General features: G+C 40.5%; 1 protein-coding gene across 2 annotated transcripts; it reads left to right on the top strand.

Moving 5' to 3' along the window:
- MAT2B (methionine adenosyltransferase 2B) lies at positions 2,080-20,767 on the top strand. Of its 2 annotated transcripts, none has more exons than XM_021076525.1 (7): positions 2,080-2,392; positions 10,263-10,457; positions 12,722-12,836; positions 13,027-13,179; positions 18,044-18,237; positions 19,199-19,312; positions 19,815-20,767. In XM_021076525.1, the coding sequence occupies exons 1-7, from the start codon at positions 2,363-2,365 to the stop codon at positions 19,983-19,985; spliced, it is 972 nt and encodes a 323-aa protein (XP_020932184.1). In that variant the 5' UTR covers positions 2,080-2,362; the 3' UTR covers positions 19,986-20,767.

Below are 20,998 nucleotides of genomic sequence, written 5' to 3'. Positions count from 1 at the left end.
ATAAATGAAATCATATTGTTTGGTGTCTTGCTTCTTCAACTGAGTATAATGATTTGAGATTCATTTTTAAACAAAAATTAAATTAACAATTAAGTGAAGAAAAAAATTGGAGGAGTTCCCATGGTGGCTCTGCAGAAACAAATCTGACTAGCATCCATGAAGATGCAGCTTTGCTCCCTGCCTCACTTGGTGGGTTAAGGATCCGGTGTTGGCGTTGCTGTGAGCTGTGGCGCAGGTTGCAGACTGGGCTTGGGTCCTGCATAGCTGTGGCTGTGGTGTAGGCTGGTGGCTACAGCTCTGATTCCACCTCTAGCCTGGGAATATCCCTATACTGTGGGTACAGCCCTTAAAAAGAAAAAAAAAAGAAAAGAAAGAAAAAAAGGGGGAGTTTTATTTGAGCCACACTGAGAATTATAATCTGGGTGACAGACCCTCATAAAGCTCTAAGAACTGTTCTGCCAATTAGAAGTTGAAAGCACAGTCTCATATTTTTTTCTAGACAAAGGCTCATACATCAAAATGACATACTCATGTTTACATAAAGTTCACCAAAAACGATTTTTAAAAAACTACTGAGGAGATCTTGTTGTGGCTCAGGGGTTAAGAACTTGACTAGTATCCATGAGGATGTGGTTCAATCCTTGGCCTTGCTCAGTGAATTAAGGATCAGACTTGCCGCAAACTGTGGCGTATGTCACAGATGTGGCTTGGATCTGGCATTGCTGTGGCTGTGGCATAGGCCTGGGAACTTCCATATGCCACACTTGAGGTCCTAAAAAGAAAAAACACAAATTAAAAAAAAGAAAACGATTTTTTTTTTTTTTTGTCTTTTTGCCATTTCTTGGGCCACTCAGGCTAGGGGTCGAATTGGAGCTGTAGCCACTGGTCTATACCAGAGCCACAGCAACATGGGATCTGAGGTGTGTCTGCGACTTACACCACAGCTCATGGCAACACCAGATCCTTAGCCCACTAAGCAAGGGCAGGGACCAAACCTGAAACCTCATGGTTCCTAGTCGGATTCATTAACCACTGCGCCACAACGGGAACTCTGAAAACTCTTGAGTTTTAAGAGTTCTTACGTATTCTGAATATAAGTCCTTTTCAGATATATATATATATATATATATATATATATATATATATATCAAGATTATTTTTCCCAGTCTGTTTTATTTCTTCAATACTGTCTTCTGATGATCAGATATTTAAATTTTGATCAATTATGTGTATGTATATATAACATATATATGTTATATATTTTTTTGGGGGGCTGCACCTGTGGCATGTGGAAATTCCTGAGCTAGGGACTGAATCCGAGCCACTGCGGTGACACCAGATACTTAACCTGCTGAGCCTCATGGCAACTTCTAATGAATTTTAATTTATCAGATTTAAAAAAACTGTATTTTCTTAATCACTGACAGACCCTCTGCACGTGTCATAGTTCAACTACGTGCTCTGTACTTGAACTGGGTAAAATATAAAAAGTTAACTGATTTTTTTTACGCTCTATTTGAATGGCAATTTTTTGGTGGTTGTTCTTAAATTGTTACAGAGCGTCAATGCAGTGGTTCAAAATTTAACTGAGCATATTCATCACATTTTAAATCGTTAACAGTAGGATTGCTAGGTTCCATTCCTACAGAGCGATTTTTTTCCTGCTGTGCTGGCAGCTCCGGGCAGCTCATTGGTCTAGTAGTCCTTAATGCTCTGCCAAACTTGAGGCTACTCCATTTATCATTTCCTCAAACAGAGGGCAGGGCACTGTTAATGGAAAAAACCTATCAAGATTTAATTTTTGGTGCTGTTACTACCAGTGTGTTTTTACCATCCTTTCAAATAGTTAATTAGAAAGCCCTGGGGGGAAAGCACTGGAGACCTTTACCAAGAGGATTCTGTTGTAATAAACCATAACTCAATAAAATATTTCACAACAGGAATCAGTTGCATTGTCTGGGGTGCTTTCCAAAGACAGGCTCTTGCTTTTTTTTGCAAAAGAAAACTGCAACAAGTCTTCACAGACTTGTTGTATCTTTATTCCTTAAAAGAAAAAAAAAAAGTTGGTTCTCCTAATGGTTTTGATAATGGGCTCTCACTTGGCTGGCAATAAAACATGAAACTTCTCATTGGGTATTTTCAAGACTGCCACGGGGAATCAGCTGCCAGTTTACTGCAATGTGGAAAACTGCACGAGATTCTGGGATCGGACTCAAAATGCTAATTTCAAAGGTCGAATGAAGCTGTGGCTCACGTTTTCGTGTGCCTGAGCTCTCAGCAAGCAGAAGAACAAAGACCCAGCTCGAGAAGGCAGAGGCAGAGACCCATCTCAAATCTTTTTTCCTGAGATAATTTTGGAATCATGCCTGAAATGCCGGAGAATATGGAACAGGTAAGAGCTAGCTATTCAAGAAAAGAAGCATTCTGGAGTTAGAGTTTCCTTAAAAGCACCCCAATGAACAAATGATAAAAACCGAAAGGGTGTGTGAAAAAACAGAAATGAGTGTCATTCCTTTCTTTAAAACATCACTTTGGGACTTGACTTGGAAGAATGAAGTAGCTAATTATTAACCCTGTATGGAGAGTTCAGCTAAGTCTCCATTAAAAAAAAAAAAAAATCCCAAACAACAGTAGTTTCATTTACCAGATTAATGCAATGCTGTAGGTGAAAGTTATATATAAATAACGATTTTATCTTTCTTTGTTTTGGCATGGATTGAATCTGCTAACCTAAACTTTATCTCCAGATTACTCTTTTTAAATTTATAGTTTTAGCCACTAAGTGAACTTGGATATTGTCTGTATAATAATAGCGTTTTTATTTACACTGAAATTTCCATTTTTATAAAGAATGATTAAAACCCATATACGAGCATATGCCCCTAGGGATCATACCCAAGGTTCCCCTGGCGAGTATCATATCAGATTCTCAAATTTAGGCAAGTAAATTCCTTTATTCCTCTAGATAAGTCTGCTCTGAGAATCAAAATGCTAATTGCATATGCATATCCTTAAATCGTCTTCACGTTGAACAATCAATTTTTTTTTCTTTTGTAGAGATTATAACGCATCACTGTAAACTTTACAAAAAATCCTCAGTTTTTAAAGAGAGGAGGATCGGGAGAATCTTGAATCCCTCCCCCCAGTACCACCGACACCTTTTCTTTGTTGCAGATTATGCGCGGTTACTGTTGGGGCAGTCCTCTCTAGGACTCTTAACAGTGCTAATTGATTTATAGCCGGGATTGAAACAAAAATTGTAAAGTGTTGGGGGGGCCTCAGGCTCTCCTGCTATTGTTCCAAAGAAACCTGATGCTTACACAAATAAGGAAATGAGTTCTTGTGGGGGTTGGGTAGGAAAGAAAGTCACGGGACTGAGACGTGGAAAAACTTTTTTTAAAGGCTGCTTGCCTAGTGTTCAGCTGGAAGATGAAACCAAAAAAAGCTTTTATGCAATTAACGTCGTTTTAGAAGAATCCAAGCAGTAATCAACATTTCTGGGCGACTTTTATTAGAGTCTCTGTCTTCTGTGTGTCTGGACAAAAACACTCAGACTGTTCAGTGGAAAGCTGGTGAACCCTACACGGTCCATGCTCGGATTTTTTCTGAGTAAATTTCACCGGCATCCCGGCTGGCATGGGACGTTTTGGTTTTAAACTGAAAGAAAATACGGTTGCGTGCTAGGTCAGCTTCAATGCTTAGGGCTGTTTTAATTTGTTACTTTAAAAAAAAAAAAAAAGGGTGATACAGGTGGTAGAAGATCCGTTGGTCTTTTTCCCCTTTGGTTCCTTTCATTTTCCGAGGTAGCAGAGGCGCCGCTGTGTAGCCAAATGCTGCAGCCTGTAAGGCGGTGCTTCTCAAAGGGTGGTCTTGACTCCAGTTATATCCCCTAAAATGTGGAGCCCCAGGCTCTAGTTCCACAGCTCATACTGAAGTTATTGGTAAAGTACGAGAACGTACGTTTTAAAGTGGCACCCAAACAATTCACCCCCAGACTCCCACACCTTTTTATTTTTAACTAGTTAAAAATAGTTTGCCATTTTTGGAATTTCACACGTACTACCTTTGTGCATCCCAGAAAGACAAATGGGTTCTTCAGAGGCTGATGACTCAGATGTCAACACATTTATTTTTACTCCTCTCTTTATAAAATCTCTCTCTCAAAAACAAAGATCCCTCATTGCTCTAGGGATACATGTCCAATTGTGCTTCCTCTTCCCTTGCCTCATCCCTCCTACCATATCTTTAAAATGTTTTGTTCCACTTTATGTTTTACGTGCCCAGTTAATCCTTATGCACTGCGCACAGTCTACAAACTTGGAAGTCCAGGCGATCCAATTCAATTCTTACCTAGTCGAAAAGGGAAAACTAAATAAACATCCCCAGTTCCTCCTCCCAGCCCGCAAACAAAACTCAAGAGTCCCGGTTTAAAGCTGAGGCCTTTGTTTCAGGTAGCCCTTTAAGAGTCGGCGCGTGGGCTGGGAGCGTCCTGAGCGCGCCCGCCCCCTTTTTGGGGCGTCGGTGGAGCGTGGCCAATCAAGAGTGTCGGTCTTGGCGGCGGAAGCCGGAAGCGGTGGGAGGGGGCCGGCCCGGACCAGGGGAGGCGGGCCTAGGGCGTTGGAGCTGCGGCTTACGGCGTTCTTGGGCTGGAGGAAGTGGCGGACGCTGCGGCGGCGTCGCCAAGACGGCGGGCATGGTGGGGCGGGAGAAGGAGCTCTCTATCCACTTTGTTCCCGGGAACTGCCAGTTAGTGGAGGTGAGGGAATCGGCCCCGGGTCTGGAGGCGGGGTGGGGGGGGGGGACGTCTCGTGGGAACCGAGTGAGCGGAGGGGGACGAATCTGGTGGTGGGGCTGGAGTACTTTTCCAGACGCATTCAGTCGGAGCTGAGGCCCCGGGAGGCTGGGGCGGCGCCGCCGAGTTTGTTTATCTCGGTTTCTGTGTCTTTTCTTAGCAGCTGCGACAGGATAAGTTGAATTTCATTTTCAAGTTTCCTGTCTCCCCTCCCAGGAACGAAGAGGGGTTTTCGGAGATGTTTCGGTTTTGATTTTTTTTTTTTAATCTTTTTTGTTTTTATTCTCCGATTTTAATTCCTATCTCTGAAAAGGGGCCGGGTGGCCTTTCAGAAATAGGAACAGGATTGGAGATGAAGAGTGAGTTCTTAGTTTAAAAACATACAACTATATTATGCACTTTACGTACATTATTTACTTTAATCCTTATAACTGTGAGTTTCTAGTTTTGCTCCATTTTACAGGTAGGAAAACTTGGGGCTTAGAGGGCGAGTACTTGGCCCAAGTGCATTTAGTACGGTTGCATCCGGAATTCAAATACAGGTCTGTTTCCCAAGCTTTGAACCATTGCGGAGGTTGCATAAACGAAAGCTGTTAACTGTGTTTGGAGAGCCCCCTTCTCTACCGTTTCATTCCACGCCCCCCAGCATACACCAGTTCACAGAATATATCTAGCTCTGGGAATAAAGAGATTATTAATGCCCAGATCGATATGTCTTAGAAGGTTCAGGTGAAGGCTATCTCTGATAATGCAAAATTTTTACGCTTCCGGAATGTAGCATATTTAGTGTTTTCAAATCACTTTGGGACTTAGGGGGTAGAGTTAGGGTAGATAGCCTATTTTAAACCTCGATATTGTTTCTGTGTATCCCAAGCAATGCTGAGTAGTAACATTACATATCGTTTATGTGCATTCTCGCATATGAATGTATATGTGTGTATGTAAAGCTTGATAAGTTCTCACAGTAGGGGTTCAGTAGACCAGTGAAAATGGATTTTCCTTCGTTAAAATTGTAGCCAAAACTTGATGTATTTTTGCTGCTCTCAAAACCTATAAAATTGAACCTCACTCGTGAGAATGAAGACGAAGTTTATGTTAGAGAATGAGATGTAGTGGTTACTGGTAATAATACTATTTGTAGGGTACAGAAGGGTGACAGTGGATGTTAGACTGGTGTCACCTAGGTATCTTAAAAAGTTTCTTAAAGTCCAGGAGTATTTATTCAAAGATCTTTCTCAAGGGGGAGGGTTGTGAGAAAGAAATCAATGTGAAACTTTGCCACATTTAAGAGCTTCTAAAAATAGCCAAGTATAATTGTGTTTGCAACTAAAATTTAAGATTTCCTCTTTAGATAATTAGTGAAGTTTCACTCTTGACCTTTTCTAGGACTTTTTTTTTTTTTGTCTTTTTGCCATTTCTTGGGCCGCTCCGGTGGCATATAGAGGTTCCCAGGCTAGGGGTCGAATAGGAGCTGGAGCCACAGCAACTCGGGATCTGGGCCTGGTCTCTAACCTACACCACAGCTCACGGCAACGCTGGATCCTTAACCCACCGAGCAAGGCCAGGGATGGAACCTGCAACCTCATGGTTCCTAGTCAGATTCCTTAACCACTGAGCCACGACAGGAACCCCCCCTTTTTTTTTGTCTTTTTAGGGTGACACCAGCACATTTGGAAGTTCCCAGGCTCAGGTTTGACTCTGAGCTACAGCTGCTGGCCTGTGCCACAGCCACAGCAATGCCCAGATCCAAGCCATGTCTGCAACCTACACCACAGCTAACAGCAAAGCTGGATCCTTAACTCACTGAGTGAGGCTCACTTCCTCATGAATACTAGTCGCCACAATGGGAACTCCTTTGGGATACTTTTAGTAGAAGTTAACCCACATGTGCTAAAGTAGAAGTCACTGTCCCAGAGGACTTGTTGAACCATCTTGAAAGAACCATTTATCTCCTATTAAGTTTACAATTTGGTATTATTCCGTGTACACGTCTCCCATTATGTGTATGACTTCGTAGCATAAGAGCTACAGCTCTCTATTTATATATATTTGGTTTTTCAAGGGTTTTTTTTGGGGTGGGGGGCCTTTTTTGGTTTTTTTTTTGTCTTTTCTAGGACCGCTGCTGCGGCACATGGAGGTTCCCAGGCTAGGGGTCTAATCGGAGCTGTAGCCACTGGTGTACGCTAGAGCCACAGCAGTGCAGGATCTGAGCCCTGTCTTCGGCCTACACCACAGCTCACGGCAATGCTGGATCCTTAACCCACCGAACAAGGCTAGGGATCAAACCCGAAACCTCATGGTTCCTAGTGGGATTCGTTAACCACTGAGCCACGACGGGAACTCAAGTTTTTTTTTTTTTTTTTTAAATCTTTTTAGGGCTCTATTTGCGGCATGTGGAGGGAGTTTCCCAGGCTAGGGGTCAAATCGGAGCTATGTTGCCGGCCTACACTACAGCCACAGCCCAGCCACGTGGGATCTGACCTACACCACAGCTCACTGGCAAGGCCAGATCCTAAACCCACTGAGCAAGGCCAGGGATCAAACACTTAGCCTCATGGATACTAGTTAGCTTCCTTAGCCACTGAGCCACGAAGGGAACTCCTATTCCTTCCTTTGAATGAAGGAAAGTGAGAAACTCAGGAAACCAGATCACAGCTCTTTTATAGCATTTTCCCAGGAATCTTTTTGGTATTTAACTTGTGTAAATTGTTTTCTGATTATATCTCTACTAGACTTGGCATGTTTTAACCTCTTTACAATTACCGTCTTTATAGAGTTGTTTTCTTGCCAAAAATGTAAGAGAAAATATTTTGCTGGCTGAAATCCTTGTTTTCAGAGATCAGTTGGTATAGAGCCAAGTTTTTTTTCCAACAGAGAGCCTAGATGCATTTTTCTTCAACCTCTAAAATGTCTTGAAATTGGTTGAACTAAGGAGAAAATATCTTTAAGAACTGATACCGTCTCTGCCAGCCCTTTCATCTCCTGTTTTTCCTGTGATAGATATTATTGGGTGTCCTTTTTTTATTTTGCTTTTTAGGACTGCATATGGAAGTTCCCAGGCTAGGGGTCAAATCGGAGTTACAGCTGCTGGCCTACACCACAGCTACAGCAACACCAGATCCAAGCTATGTCTGGGACCTACACCACAGCTCCCAGCAATGTCAGATTCTTTTTTTTTTTTTTTGCCTTTTTAGAGCTGCATCTGAGGCATATGGAGGTTCCCAGGCTAGGGGTTGAATTGGAGCTGTAGCCAACGCAGGATCCTTAACCCACTGATCCTGAGTCCAGGGGTCGAAGCTGTGTCCCCATAGATACTAGTCAAAATTTGTTTCCACTGAGCCACGTTGGAAGCTTCCCCCCCTCCCTTTGTAAATGTATAGTCTGCTAGGTTACTCAGCTAAATTAAGGGCTAGAAAAAAATGTCTTTGGTTATTGTGTGCATATTTAAGGTTTTTGACAGCTCAGAATTAGGTGCCTTATAACAGCATTTGAAATATTTGAAATAAAAAGGCCTCAAGTTGATAAAATTTAATACATTTTTTGTTTTGTGTTTAATAGTAAATGTTGACTTCATTCAAGAATCTGTTAGGAAATTTGGTATTACCTGTTAGGGGAAGAAGGGAAATTTTTGAAACTGTGCCTTGAAAACATAGAATTTAAATTATTTCCTAAATAGTAGTTTCCTTTTAATTTCGATGTGAAAGGAATTTTTATTTTCTCACAATAGCAACGCAGAGCAGTTTAAAGTATTTTTTCTTATTCTCTATTAGTTTTCACTGGTCTATGTAGGTAAACTTATATTTACATAGATTTAATGCAGGAATGTTTACCAGTTTGGTTAAACTTTGAATATTAGTACTATAAGGACCAAATTTATTTTCTTCCACTTCAGTTCCTATGAAATGTAATTTGGAACTATCACGATATGATAAAATCATTGAGATTTGAAAGAAAACTTGGAGATAAAACTGAAGACCAAAAATGTCAACTTGTAAACATTACTGGTAGAGTATAGAGTATATCTTTTTGCCTTTTCTAGGGCCGCTCCTGCGGCATATGGAGGTTCTCAGGCTAGGGGTCCAATTGGAGCTATAGCCACTGGCCTACGGCACAGCCACAACAACTCGGGATCTGAGCTGCCTCTTCGACCCACACCACAGCTCACGGCAACACCGGATCCTCAACCCACCGAGCAAGGCCAGGGATTGAACCCACAACCTCATGGTTCCTAGTCGGATTCGTTAACCACTGCGCCACTATGGGAACTCCTAGCCCAAATATTTAATCAGGCTGTAAAGGAGTTCCTGCACAGGGGCTTAAGAATCTGACTGCAGTGGTTCTAGTCGCTTCGAAGGTGTGGGTTTGATGATCCCAGGCCCAGCACATTGGGTTAAAGGGTCTGGTGTTGCCACACTTGCCTCATAGGTTGCAGCTGTGGCTTGATTTTAATCCCTGACCTGGCAACTTCCATGTGTTGTGGGTTCAGTCATTAAGGGAAAAAAAAAAAAAATCAGGAAGTTCCTATTGCGGCTCAGTGGTAGGGAACAAGACTAGTATCTATGAGAACTTGAGTTCATGGTGGGTGTGGCCATAAAAATACAAAAATATAGTAAATAAATATAGCAATAAAGTCCCATTTAAAAAAAAAAAGGCCATGAAATAAGTAAGCTTAAAACTAATTGTGCCTTTTTAATAAATGTGAGATAATGCATTTCCTGTTTATTACTCATTTGGACATTATTGATCATAAAAATAAGGTTTTTTTCATTGCTACTACTTTTTCTTTTGGCCATGTGCTTGGAATATGGAAGTTCCTGGACCAGGGATTGAACCTTCACTGCAGCAGTGACCCCAACAGATCATTAACCTTAGCCATCAGGAAACTCTAGGCTTTTCATTATTAACACAGAAAATCTAAATCTGTTTGACTAGGTAATTTCTTTTTTTGTTGTTTGACTAGGTAATTCCTTTTTTTGTTGGTTTGTTTTTTGTTTTTTAGGGCCACATCTGTAGCACATGGAAGTTCCTTGGCTAGAGGTTGAATCGGAGCTGCAGCTACCAGCCTACACCACAGCCACAGCAACTTGGGATCTGAGCTATGGTGTAGTTTACGGACGCCGAAGCTTATGGCAATACTGAATCCTTAACCTCCTGGATGAGGCCAGGAATTAAACCTGGGTCCTAATGGATACTGGTGGGGCCCATTACTGCTGAGCCACAATGGGAACTTCTTGACTAGGTAATTCCTTGACGTATGTCTTAGGTTCTTTTTCTTGGGTAAGATTATTAAACTTAAAATGATACACTTGATGAGTTTGATTAATTTTTGTCCTGATGGAAGAATTGGTTTATAGATACAGGACATGAAGCAAACAACTTAGACTTGAAGTATTTAGTCAGTGGTGATGGTGACTAATTTTGCCGAAAGAATATTTTCCAAGCAAGTAGTTCTTTCCTCTCACCCTTTTAGGAGGAAGTTAACATCCCCAGCAGGCGGGTTCTGATCACTGGTGCCACTGGGCTTCTTGGCAGAGCTGTGTACAAAGAGTTTCAGCAGAATAATTGGCATGCTGTTGGCTGTGGTTTTAGAAGAGCAAGACCAAAATTTGAACAGGTTAATCTCTTGGATTCGAATGCAGTTCATCACATTATTTATGATTTTCAGGTATGGTTTATTTTAACATGTAAGTAAACTATTAAGAATTGTCTGAGTTGTATAAAAAAAGTTCTTATTCTCAAGGAAGTTACTTTAAACAACAATAATATATAGTGCACTTTTTTTTTACACGTGACAAAGTGTACATCATCCTTAAAAAAATTAGGTTGAGACAGAGATGACAAAAGGCAAAAGATGAAGCATTTTATAAAAAGCTTCTACTTGTGAATGACTCTTAAGTACCACTTTCTATGCACATTTCTTTTTATGTACCTACAACACTGCAAAATAGATACTGTCATTTCTACTGTAAAGATCACAAAGGCTCAGGGAGGTTAAACAACTTGTTAGCCATGATCACAGCAAAGTTAGGGAAAATTTAGCTGTTGTACCTCAGATCAAATCAAGAGTTCTCACATTCTTTTCAAAAAAGTGGTCCCGTGAACACCTACATTGAAATCACCTGGAAAACTTGTTTTTGGGTCTCATTCCTAGAGATTTTAATTCAGTAAGTTTGTGGTGGGGCGTGGGGCTTTCCATTTTAAGAAGTACCCCAGTTTATGCACATCCAAGTTTGAAAACAACTTTCTTAAGATCATGCTTCCTCGAGCAGTTGCTGAGAAGCAGGAAGTGTGGTATGTGGGTACACTAGCCTTGCCTGTCACTGATCTACATCTTAGCTCCGACTTGGCTTTTGTGGGAATAGATGTCCTTTCTCTACAAAGGACCCTCTGCATTTCTTTCTCTTGATGTTGGTCTTATATTGAAACAGTCTCTTCACATATCTGTTGTCCATCAGATTATGAAATCTTTGCTCTTTGCACAGTGCTTAACATACAGATGGCATACTGAGTGCTCAACTGGAATGTAATTTTCATGGATGGTTAATTTTCTTCAAATGATTGGATTAAGATTTAAATTTATGAATTTAGTTTGCAATTGATATTCCTCTCTCTTTACCATATGTTTATTAAATATGTAGGTCATGTTTTTGTTTTTGTATTTTGTCTTTTTAGGGCCGAACCTGCGGCATATGGAGGTTCCCAGGCTAGGGGTCTAATTGGAGCTACAGGTGCCAGCCTACACCAGAGCCACAGTGCCACAGCAACCCAGTGATCAAGGCCAGAAATCGAATCCACAACCTCATTGTTTCTAGTCGGATTTGTTTCCACTGCACCATGGCAAAAACTCCTAGGTCATGTTACTTTCATCAACAATTGCTCTTTTTTCCTATCCAAATTAGGGGATGAAGCTTATTTTGATTTAGAAGTATAGTTGTTGACAGTTTTGTCTGGTTTTGCCTTGGGATTGCTAAATTGCTCTTGCCTTTTTCATGGCCTATATATATTTTTAAGGAAGTTTGAACCTTGAAAAAGGGAAGTACGATGAAACTACATTAAAAGTTACAATGATTTTTTTAGTTGAAGGAAAGTCAGTTTATTTATTTATTTCTTTAGTCTTCTTAGGGCTGCACCTGTGGCATATGGAGGTTCCCAGGCTAGGGGTCTCATCAAAGCTGTAGCTGCCGGCCTATTGCCAGAGCCACAGCAACGCCAGATCCCAGCCGAGCCTGCGACCTACACTACAACACACGGCAACGCCGGATCCTTAACCCACTGAGTGAGGCCAGGGATCGAACCTGCAACCTCATTGTTCCTAGTTGGATTCATTTCCGCTGCACCCCAACGGGAACTTCCTGTTTTTTTCTTTTTTAAAATTTTATTGGAGTACAGTTGGTTTACAATGTATTAGTTTCAGGTTTCCAGCATAGTGAATCAGTTATGCATACGCATATATCCATTCTTTTTTCTCATATAGATTACTGCAGAGCATTGAGTGGATTTCCCCATGCTATATAGCAGGTCCCCTCTAGTTACCCATTTTATACATATTAGTGAAGGAATGTCAATAAATGTTTTTCTTTTCTTTCTTTTTTTTTTGGTCTTTTTAGGGCTGCACTCATGGCACACGGAAGTTTGCAGGCTAGGGGTCGAATCAGAACTGTAGGTGCTGGCCTACACCACAGCCACAGCAATGCCAGATCCAAGCCTCGTCTGCCACCTACACCACAGCTCACAGCAATGCTGGATCCTTAACCCACTGAGCAAGGCCAGGGATCGAACCTGCATCCTCCTGGATGCCAGTTGGATTTGTTACCACTGAGCCACAATGGGAACGATTAGCATTTTTCTATGAATGAATTTACTGTTGAAAGGCTGTAGTTCTGTTTTATTCCTTTTTGGGTTAAAAATACATCAATGCTTAACTTCCAGCCCCATGTCATCGTACATTGTGCAGCAGAGAGAAGGCCAGATGTTGTAGAAAATCAGCCAGATGCTGCTTCTCAACTTAATGTGGATGCTTCTGGGAATTTAGCAAAGGAAGCAGGTAATGATGACTTGATAAAATCTTCATAAAATATTAAGTGATCACCGAGTTTGTAAAGATTAAAGTTTTGTAGATTGTTTTAAGAGATTTGTTATATATATGATGAATAAGCTGTTACAAATTCCAGTGAAGAATGATGTCATATAGTAATTTAAAGATTCTTTTCTTTCTGTCTTTTTTTTTTTTGTAGCTGCAATTGGAGCATTTCTAATCTACATTAGCACTGATTATGTCTTTGATGGAAAAAACCCACCTTACCGAGAGGAAGACATGCCAAGTCCCCTAAATCTATATGGCAAAACAAAATTAGAAGGAGAAAAGGCCGTCCTGGAGAACAATCTAGGTAAGACGCATCTCTAGTATCTGGAGTTCTCCTGACTGTTTTTGAGGATTCCTTTTTGTTTATGGTGTGTGAGTATCTCTGTGTGTGTGTGTGTGTTTGTGTGTATTTGTGTGTGTATATATGTATATATATGGTTTTTTTTTTTTTTTTTCCTCTGCTTTTTAGGGCCACACGTGAGTCATATGGCAGTTCCCAGGCCAGGGGTCAAATCAGAGCTGCAGCTACCAGCCTACGCCACAGCCACAGCAATGCAGGATCCAAGCCACATCTGCGGCCTACGCAATCACTCATGGCAACGCTGGATTGGATCCCTGACCCACTGATTGAGGCCAGGGATTGAACCTGCATTCTTGGGGTCATTACTGCGGAGCCACAGTAGGAACTCCTGTATATATATTTTTTGATTTAAAAAAGGAATCAGTTGAGGAACATAAATCATTGGAGAAATACTAGGAAATGTAGTTTTAATAAAAAAGGAAAATAAGAATTTTAGAAATCCCAAAGAATTTATTAATCCTTCCAGACTTTTCTAGTAACAGTGTATAATGAATATTGTTAAAGATAGAAAACAAATCATGCAGTATAAATTTTTGTAATCTTTCAAAAAACAGTATCATTTTTCTTAGACTGTGGTATTCTGTTATTTATATTATTTTTCTTTTTTTCTTATGTGTGTTTATGTATATATACACACATAAGTGTGCTGATTATAAAAAGTATACCATCCTTGGGAAAGAATTAGAAAAAAATGTAAAATTGTAAAGAGTTCTCTTATAATGGCACCTCAAAGAGAGAATGTGGTTATGTATGGAAGCTATTTTTGGCGAATTTTTAAACGTGTGCATGTTGTTTTGTACAACATGTACATGCATTTCAATACAAATGGAGCCACCTCTAGAATATCTTTCCCATCAGTGACTTCAAAATATCTGATTTGATGATTCCTGCCTTAGATTGCTACCTCCTTGAGAAGCACCCCTAGTGTATAGACCATACTAACAGAAATTTAGCATTTTATTTTTGGATTATAAATTATCCTTCAGAAATCACCTTGAATATACATCAGTATACAACTAACCCTTGAACAATACGGGGATGAGGGTTGCCAACTTCTGCACTGTCAAAATCCATGTATAACTTTTACTTACTCCCCAAAGACTTAATTACTCATAGTCTACTACTGACTGATGCCTTACTGAAACATAAACAGTTGATTCACTCAAATTTTTTTTGGGTCTTTTTGGGCTTCACTGGTGGCATATAGAGGCTCCCAGGCTAGGAGACAAATCGGAGCTGTAGCCTCCGGCCTATGCCAGAGCCACAGCAATGTGGGATCTGAGCTGCATCTGCAAGCTACACCACAGCTCAGGGCAATGCCAGATCTTAACCCTGAGCAAGGCGAGTCCAGGGATCAAACCTGAGTCCTCATGGATACTAGTTGGGTTTGTTAGCCACTGAACCATGAAGGGAACTCCGATTTACCCATATTTATGTGTCATATAACAATTTTAAGAAAGTTATAAGAAAATGCAGTATTGTACTGTATCGCTACCATAAGTTTACTTACAAGATGAACTGCTTGTCAGTAACTACTGTGTTGTCTTTTTTTTTCTTTTCTTTTTAGGGCTGCACCTGGAGCATATGGAAGTTCCCAGCCTGGATGTCAGCTTGGAACTGCAGCTGCCAGCCTATGCCATAGCCACAGCCACAGCAACATGAGATTCAAGCTGCGTCTTCCACCTACACTGCAGCTCATGGCAGTGCTGAATCATTAACCCACTGAATGAGGCCAGGGATTGAACCTGCATCCTCGTAAATACTAAATGACTTTGTTACCTCTGAGCTACAACAGGAATTCCTTCTGTGTCGTTTTATATGATACAAGACACTATGGATATTAAAAGTATTGCTAACACTGCACAGCAAAAATGAAAAGATCTGAAAAGAAACATTTATTTACAGGTATGATTCATGCATTGATTGATAAGGAAGAAGTGTTAGTATGATTGCTTTATGGTAGCTTTGCATAATTTTTTTTTTTGTCTTTTTAGGGCTGCACCTGAGGCATGGGGAAATTCCCAGGCTAGGGGTTGAATCAGAACTGCAACTGTCAGCCTGCACAACAGCCACAGCAACAGGGTATCTGAGCTGTCTGTGAACTACACCCCACAGCTCATGGCAGTGCCGGATTCATAACCCACTGAAAGGAGCCAGGGGTAGAACCCATGTCCTCTGGATACTAGTTGGGTTCATTACCACCGAGCCACAACAGGAACGCCTAGCCTTGCATAATTTTTAAGGCATGCAGTACTATAGCCACATTCATCATACAGTGTTGGAAATACCGTTGCATATTTGAAAAGAGCACTTACCTGTATTAATAGGCTGACATGCAGTTGCTCCAGTTACGAGACAGCAGAGAGTCATGCTATATTATTATGTAATTCTTTGAAAACAAAGTTATGAAACAGAAAACTAAGACATTATTGATTTTATATTACTAGCACTCACTTTAGCCTTTGTAAGGATAGGCTATCCATTTCAATACAAGTCTTATACATAATATTCTACATTTTTACTTTTGTGTATTTATTGAAAAAAATCTGCAGATAAGTAGACCCACACAGTTCAAACCCGTGCTGTTCAAAGGTCACCTGTACAGTTGTCCAATAAGTTAATTTAAAATAGTTTTTGGGAGTTCCTTCGTAGCGCAGCTCAAACGAATCCAACTAAGAACGATGAGGTTGCGGGTTTGATCCCTGGCCTTGCTCAGTGGGTTAAGGATCCGGCGTTGCTGTGAGCTGTGGTGTAGGTCGCTGACACGGCTCGAATCTGGTGTTGCTGTAACTGGCGTAGGCCGGTGGCTACAGGTCGGATTAGACCCCTAGCCTGGGAACCTCCATGTGCCCCTGGTGCGGCCCTAAAAAGGACAAAAAAGAAAAAAAAATAGTTTTTGTCTGCTGCATAGCACTGTGAACTATATCTAGTCTTATGATGGAGCATGGTAATGCGAGAAAAAAGAATGTATGCAAGTATGTGTGACTGGGTCACCTTGCTGTACAGTAGAAAATTGACAGAACACTGTAAGCCACCTGTAATGGAAAAAAAAAAATCATTTAAAAATTAAAAAAATAAAATAGTTTTTGTTGAATTTCTGTTAAAATGTTATCTAGTCTGTTGTAATCCCTCAGTATCAACCAACATAAAATCAGAATACCTCATGATTTCGTTAGTGGTTTCAAGAACTATGTGGTGAACACTCCTATACCCAGTTATACGAGAGTCACCAACTATTTTTTCTTTCTGCTTTTTAGGGCCACACTTGAGGCATATGGAGGTTTCCAGGCTAGGGGTCCAGTTGGAGCTACAGCTGCCTGCCTATACCACAGCCACAGCAACACAGGATCTGAGCTGAGTCTTCGACCTACACCACAGCTCACAGCAACGCCAGGTCCTTAACCCACTGAATGAGGCCAGGGATCAAACCTGCAACGTCATGGTTCCTAGTCGGATTCGCTTCCTCTGTGCCATGATGGGAGAGTCACCAGTAGTTAATGTTTTGCCCTGTTTTATATATACAGTCTTCTTTCTTTCTTTTTTTTTTTTTTTTTGTTGTTGCTATTTCTTGGGCCGCTCCCGCGGCATATGGAGATTCCCAGGCTAGGGGTTGAATCGGAGCTGTAGCTGCCGGCCTACGCCAGAGCCACAGCAACGCGGGATCCGAGCTGCGTTTGCAACCTACACCACAGCTCACAGCAACGCCGGATCGTTAACCCACTGAGCAAGGGCAGGGATTGAACCCGCAACCTCCTGGTTCCTAGTCGGATTCGTTAACCACTGCGCCACGACGGGAACTCCAGAGAGTCACCAGTAGTTAATGTTTTGCCCTGTTTTATATATACAGTCTTCTTTCTTTTTTTTTTTTTTTTCTTTCTAAACTAATAGAGAATTAGTTGAATTTCACCCCAAAGCATGTAACCTTGTGTTTTCAACAAGGATATTCTTTACATAATTACTGCATAATGCAGTTAACACCCTCATGGAATTTATCATTAATAATACAGTACATAGTCTTTATAAGAATTTTCCCATTTGTCCCAATAATGTCCTTTACTGCATTTTAATTTTTTAAGCTAGAATTCAATCAAGGATCACTCCTTGAATTTAGTTGTCATGACAGTTTATTTATTTATTTGTTTTTTTTTTTTTTTGTCTTTTTGCCATTTCTTGGGCCGCTCCCATGGCACATGGATTTCCCAGGCTAGAGGTCGAATTGGAGCTGTAGCCGTAGCCGCCGGCCTACACCAGAGCCACAGCAACTCGGGATCCGAGCCGCGTCTGTGACCTATGCCACAGCTCACAGCAACACCAGAACCTTAACCCACTGAGCAAGGCCAGGGATTGAACCCGAAACCTCATGGTTCCTAGTCGGATTCGCTAACCACTGCGCCATGACGGGAACTCCATACAGTTTTATTTTTTTATTTTAATTTTTTTCGGTCGCTCTTGGGGCATGCAGAAGTTCTCCAGGCCAGGGATAGAACCCATGCCACAGATGTAACCATAGCTACAGCAGTGACAATGCCGGATCCTTAACTTGCTGAGCCAGTGGGGAACTCTGGCAGTTTTATTTTTAATAGTTATAATAATGAAGAATGCATATAATTAATATAATTATAAAAACACCCAAATGATAAAGACATTTAAAAATATTCAGGGTCACACTTGGTGAATAGGCATTATTACAAGTGAGCTGTGTCAGTTTGGTATATTACAAGTTTTCTGTTTAAATCTATTTACTTTGATTTTACAGCAAGACCTAAGAACCAGTCAGCTTTAAAATAATACTTTTATTAATCTCCAGGAGCTGCTGTTTTGAGAATTCCTGTTCTGTATGGAGAAGTTGAAAAGCTTGAGGAGAGTGCCGTGACTGTTATGTTTGATAAGGTGCAGTTTAGCAACAAGTCTGCGAACATGGACCACTGGCAGCAGCGGTTCCCCACACATGTCAAAGATGTGGCCACAGTGTGTCGTCAGTTAGCAGAGAAGAGAATGCTGGTGAACACCTATTGCTTTTTTTTTCCTTCTTTTTCTTTGTGTGGCTGCACCTGCAGCATAAGAAAGTTCCCAGGCCAGGGGTCAAATTAGAGCTGCAGCTGCATCCCTACTTTACAGCCACAGCAGTGCCAGATCCAAGCTGCATCTTCGACCTGCACCACAGCTCACAGCAATGCTGGATCCTTAATCCCCTGAGAAGTTCCCTAGGCCAGGGATTGAACCCAAATCTTCAGGGATACCAGTCATGTTCATTGCTGCTGAGCCACAGCGGGAACTCCACGACTAGTTTTTTAATACATTGAGATAAATTTTAAAAATATGTACTGTAACAGTATTTAAGAATATTATGACTAATCAACTCATCTTAAAAAATGGTTCTGTTAGGCTTCAGTTTTAGCTTCTTAGGATAATTAGAAATACTGATTAAATTGGCTTATGTTTCATAAAAAATCTGTAATCTTTTTCAGGATTCCCATAAATAAAATTGGAGCTTTTTTTTTTTTTTTTTTGCTTTTTAGGGCTGCACTGCGGCACGTGAAAGTTCCCAGGATAGGGGTCGAATTGGAGCCACGGCTGACAGCCTATGTCACAGCCACAGCACTGCGGGATGTGAGCCACGTCGTCCGACCTACACCACAGCTCATAGCCATGCCACATCCCCGACTCACTGAATGAGGCCAGGGATCATGGATACTAGTTGGATTTGTTTCCACTGAGCCACAATGGGAACTCTGAGAACCATTTTTTTATCCTCAAAAAATTCTCGAGGCTAAATGCTAGAAATTGTTTTTCATATTAGATTGGGGATGTTTATAGGAACTTGATATTTTGTGTAGAACATTCCAGAAAAGAGTGATGCATTTTATTCCCTGGACCTTTTAAAGTTAATTTTCATGTCATACCTGCCATTCCACTCAACTCAAAGTTTGAAATCGTTTTGAAATTTTTGTGTCCTTGTTAGGATCCATCAATTAAGGGAACCTTTCACTGGTCTGGCAACGAACAGATGACCAAGTATGAAATGGCGTGTGCAATTGCAGATGCCTTCAACCTCCCTAGCAGTCACTTAAGACCCGTAAGTGTATGGCCTTTAAAACCTTCTTACTCTTTGGAAGTCTCATTAATAACATTTTTCTTGTTTTTTGGAAGTGTTCGATAATTCCATTTTCTGGTACTAATCAAAGTGAACTTTGCTTGTATGTTGGCACTTTGTATTGTTAATTTTCTCTGGAATATCATATTTAAAGAAGCCCATGAGTATTGGTGAAATTTACAGAAAGAAGTATTGTGTTTTGTGTGTGGGGGGCTGTACCTACAGCATGCAGAAGTTCTGGGGCCAGCAATCAAACCTGTACCATGGCAGCTACCTGAGTTGCAGCAGTGACAATGCAAGATCCTTAACCCACTGTGGTGCCAGGGAACTCTGAAAAAGTACTGTTTTGATTATAGTATTTGCTTTTTTACCTGTCAAATCAGATTTCTTGCACAGAGAGCAAGAGCACAAAGGGAAGTATGGACTATAAAGCCTCCACATGTGGCTTTCCATTTATTTTTGATTTTTTGTTTTTGTTTTAAAGATAACTGACAGTCCTGTCTTGGGAGCTCAGCGTCCAAGAAATGCTCAGCTTGACTGTTCCAAATTGGAGACCCTGGGCATTGGCCAGCGAACACCATTTCGAATTGGCATCAAAGAATCACTCTGGCCTTTCCTCATTGACAAGAGATGGAGACAAACAGTTTTTCATTAGTGTATGTGTGTTGCTGTCTTTTTTTTTTTTTTTTTTTTTTTTTTTTTTTAATGAGAAGTTAAGTATGTGGCACTTTTTAAAAAAAAAAGGAAATAGTTTTGTATGAGTGCTCTTTAATTGTGACTCATGATCTTTCAGGTAAATGATGCTCTTGCACTAGTGAAATTGTCTAAGAAAACTAAGGGCAATAAATGCCTTGTTTGAAGTAATGATTTTTCTGTCCATTTTGTTCTGGCTTACCTTGCTCTTTGAATATAGTAAATTATGATTCTTAAATATTTGAAAGCCAGGATGAAACAGATCTGCTGTAGTCTTTTTTTTTTTTTTTTTTTTTTTTTGGATGAAATGCATTGTTCATTCCTATAAGTAACCTTTACATTTTCAGGACTTTTGCAACTGTTGATCCTTTTATGTTTTAAAGTGCGTTAAACGGTATAAAAATCATTGGTGTTCATTATTTGCTTTGCTTGAGCTCAGATCAAAATGTTTGAAGAAAGATACTTTATTTTTGCAACTTAAGTGCAGTTTTTATGCTTGAGATATTTCAGCGTGTTATGTATATTGGAACTCCTGCAGCTTGATGCCTCCTGCTTTTTGTAGCAGTGTATGGTGAGCAGTTGAGAGAGAGTATGTATGTGTATGTATTTTTTTAATATATATAAAACTGTCCTTTTCACTCCATGTCACTAAGTGGTATTTCATATGTGCAGTTATAGTAATGGGCCTTGTAAGTCTTTTGACCATTCATAAATAATAATAAATATATACTGCTGGCATGGTGATGCTTAGTTTTCTTGTATTTACTTCTCTGTTTTCATGTAAAGACTAGATATCTAAACTGTTATTTTGTTGCTTTAATTTTTTAAAGTTACCTTCTCATCATGCAACATCTGAGGCATACAAGAGAATAAAGTTAATATATATTGAGGTATAAAACACAATAATAAAGTGAACCCTGGTCAACCCACCACTTGAAATCTAGAATGTTAAAGATCCTTATTTGTGCCTTCTGA

This window comes from Sus scrofa, chromosome 16, assembly GCF_000003025.6.
Source record: "Sus scrofa isolate TJ Tabasco breed Duroc chromosome 16, Sscrofa11.1, whole genome shotgun sequence".
NCBI lineage: Eukaryota > Metazoa > Chordata > Mammalia > Artiodactyla > Suidae > Sus > Sus scrofa.
The sequence above is the reverse complement of the archived record's forward strand: the minus strand, read 5'-3'. Positions and strand labels throughout refer to the sequence as shown.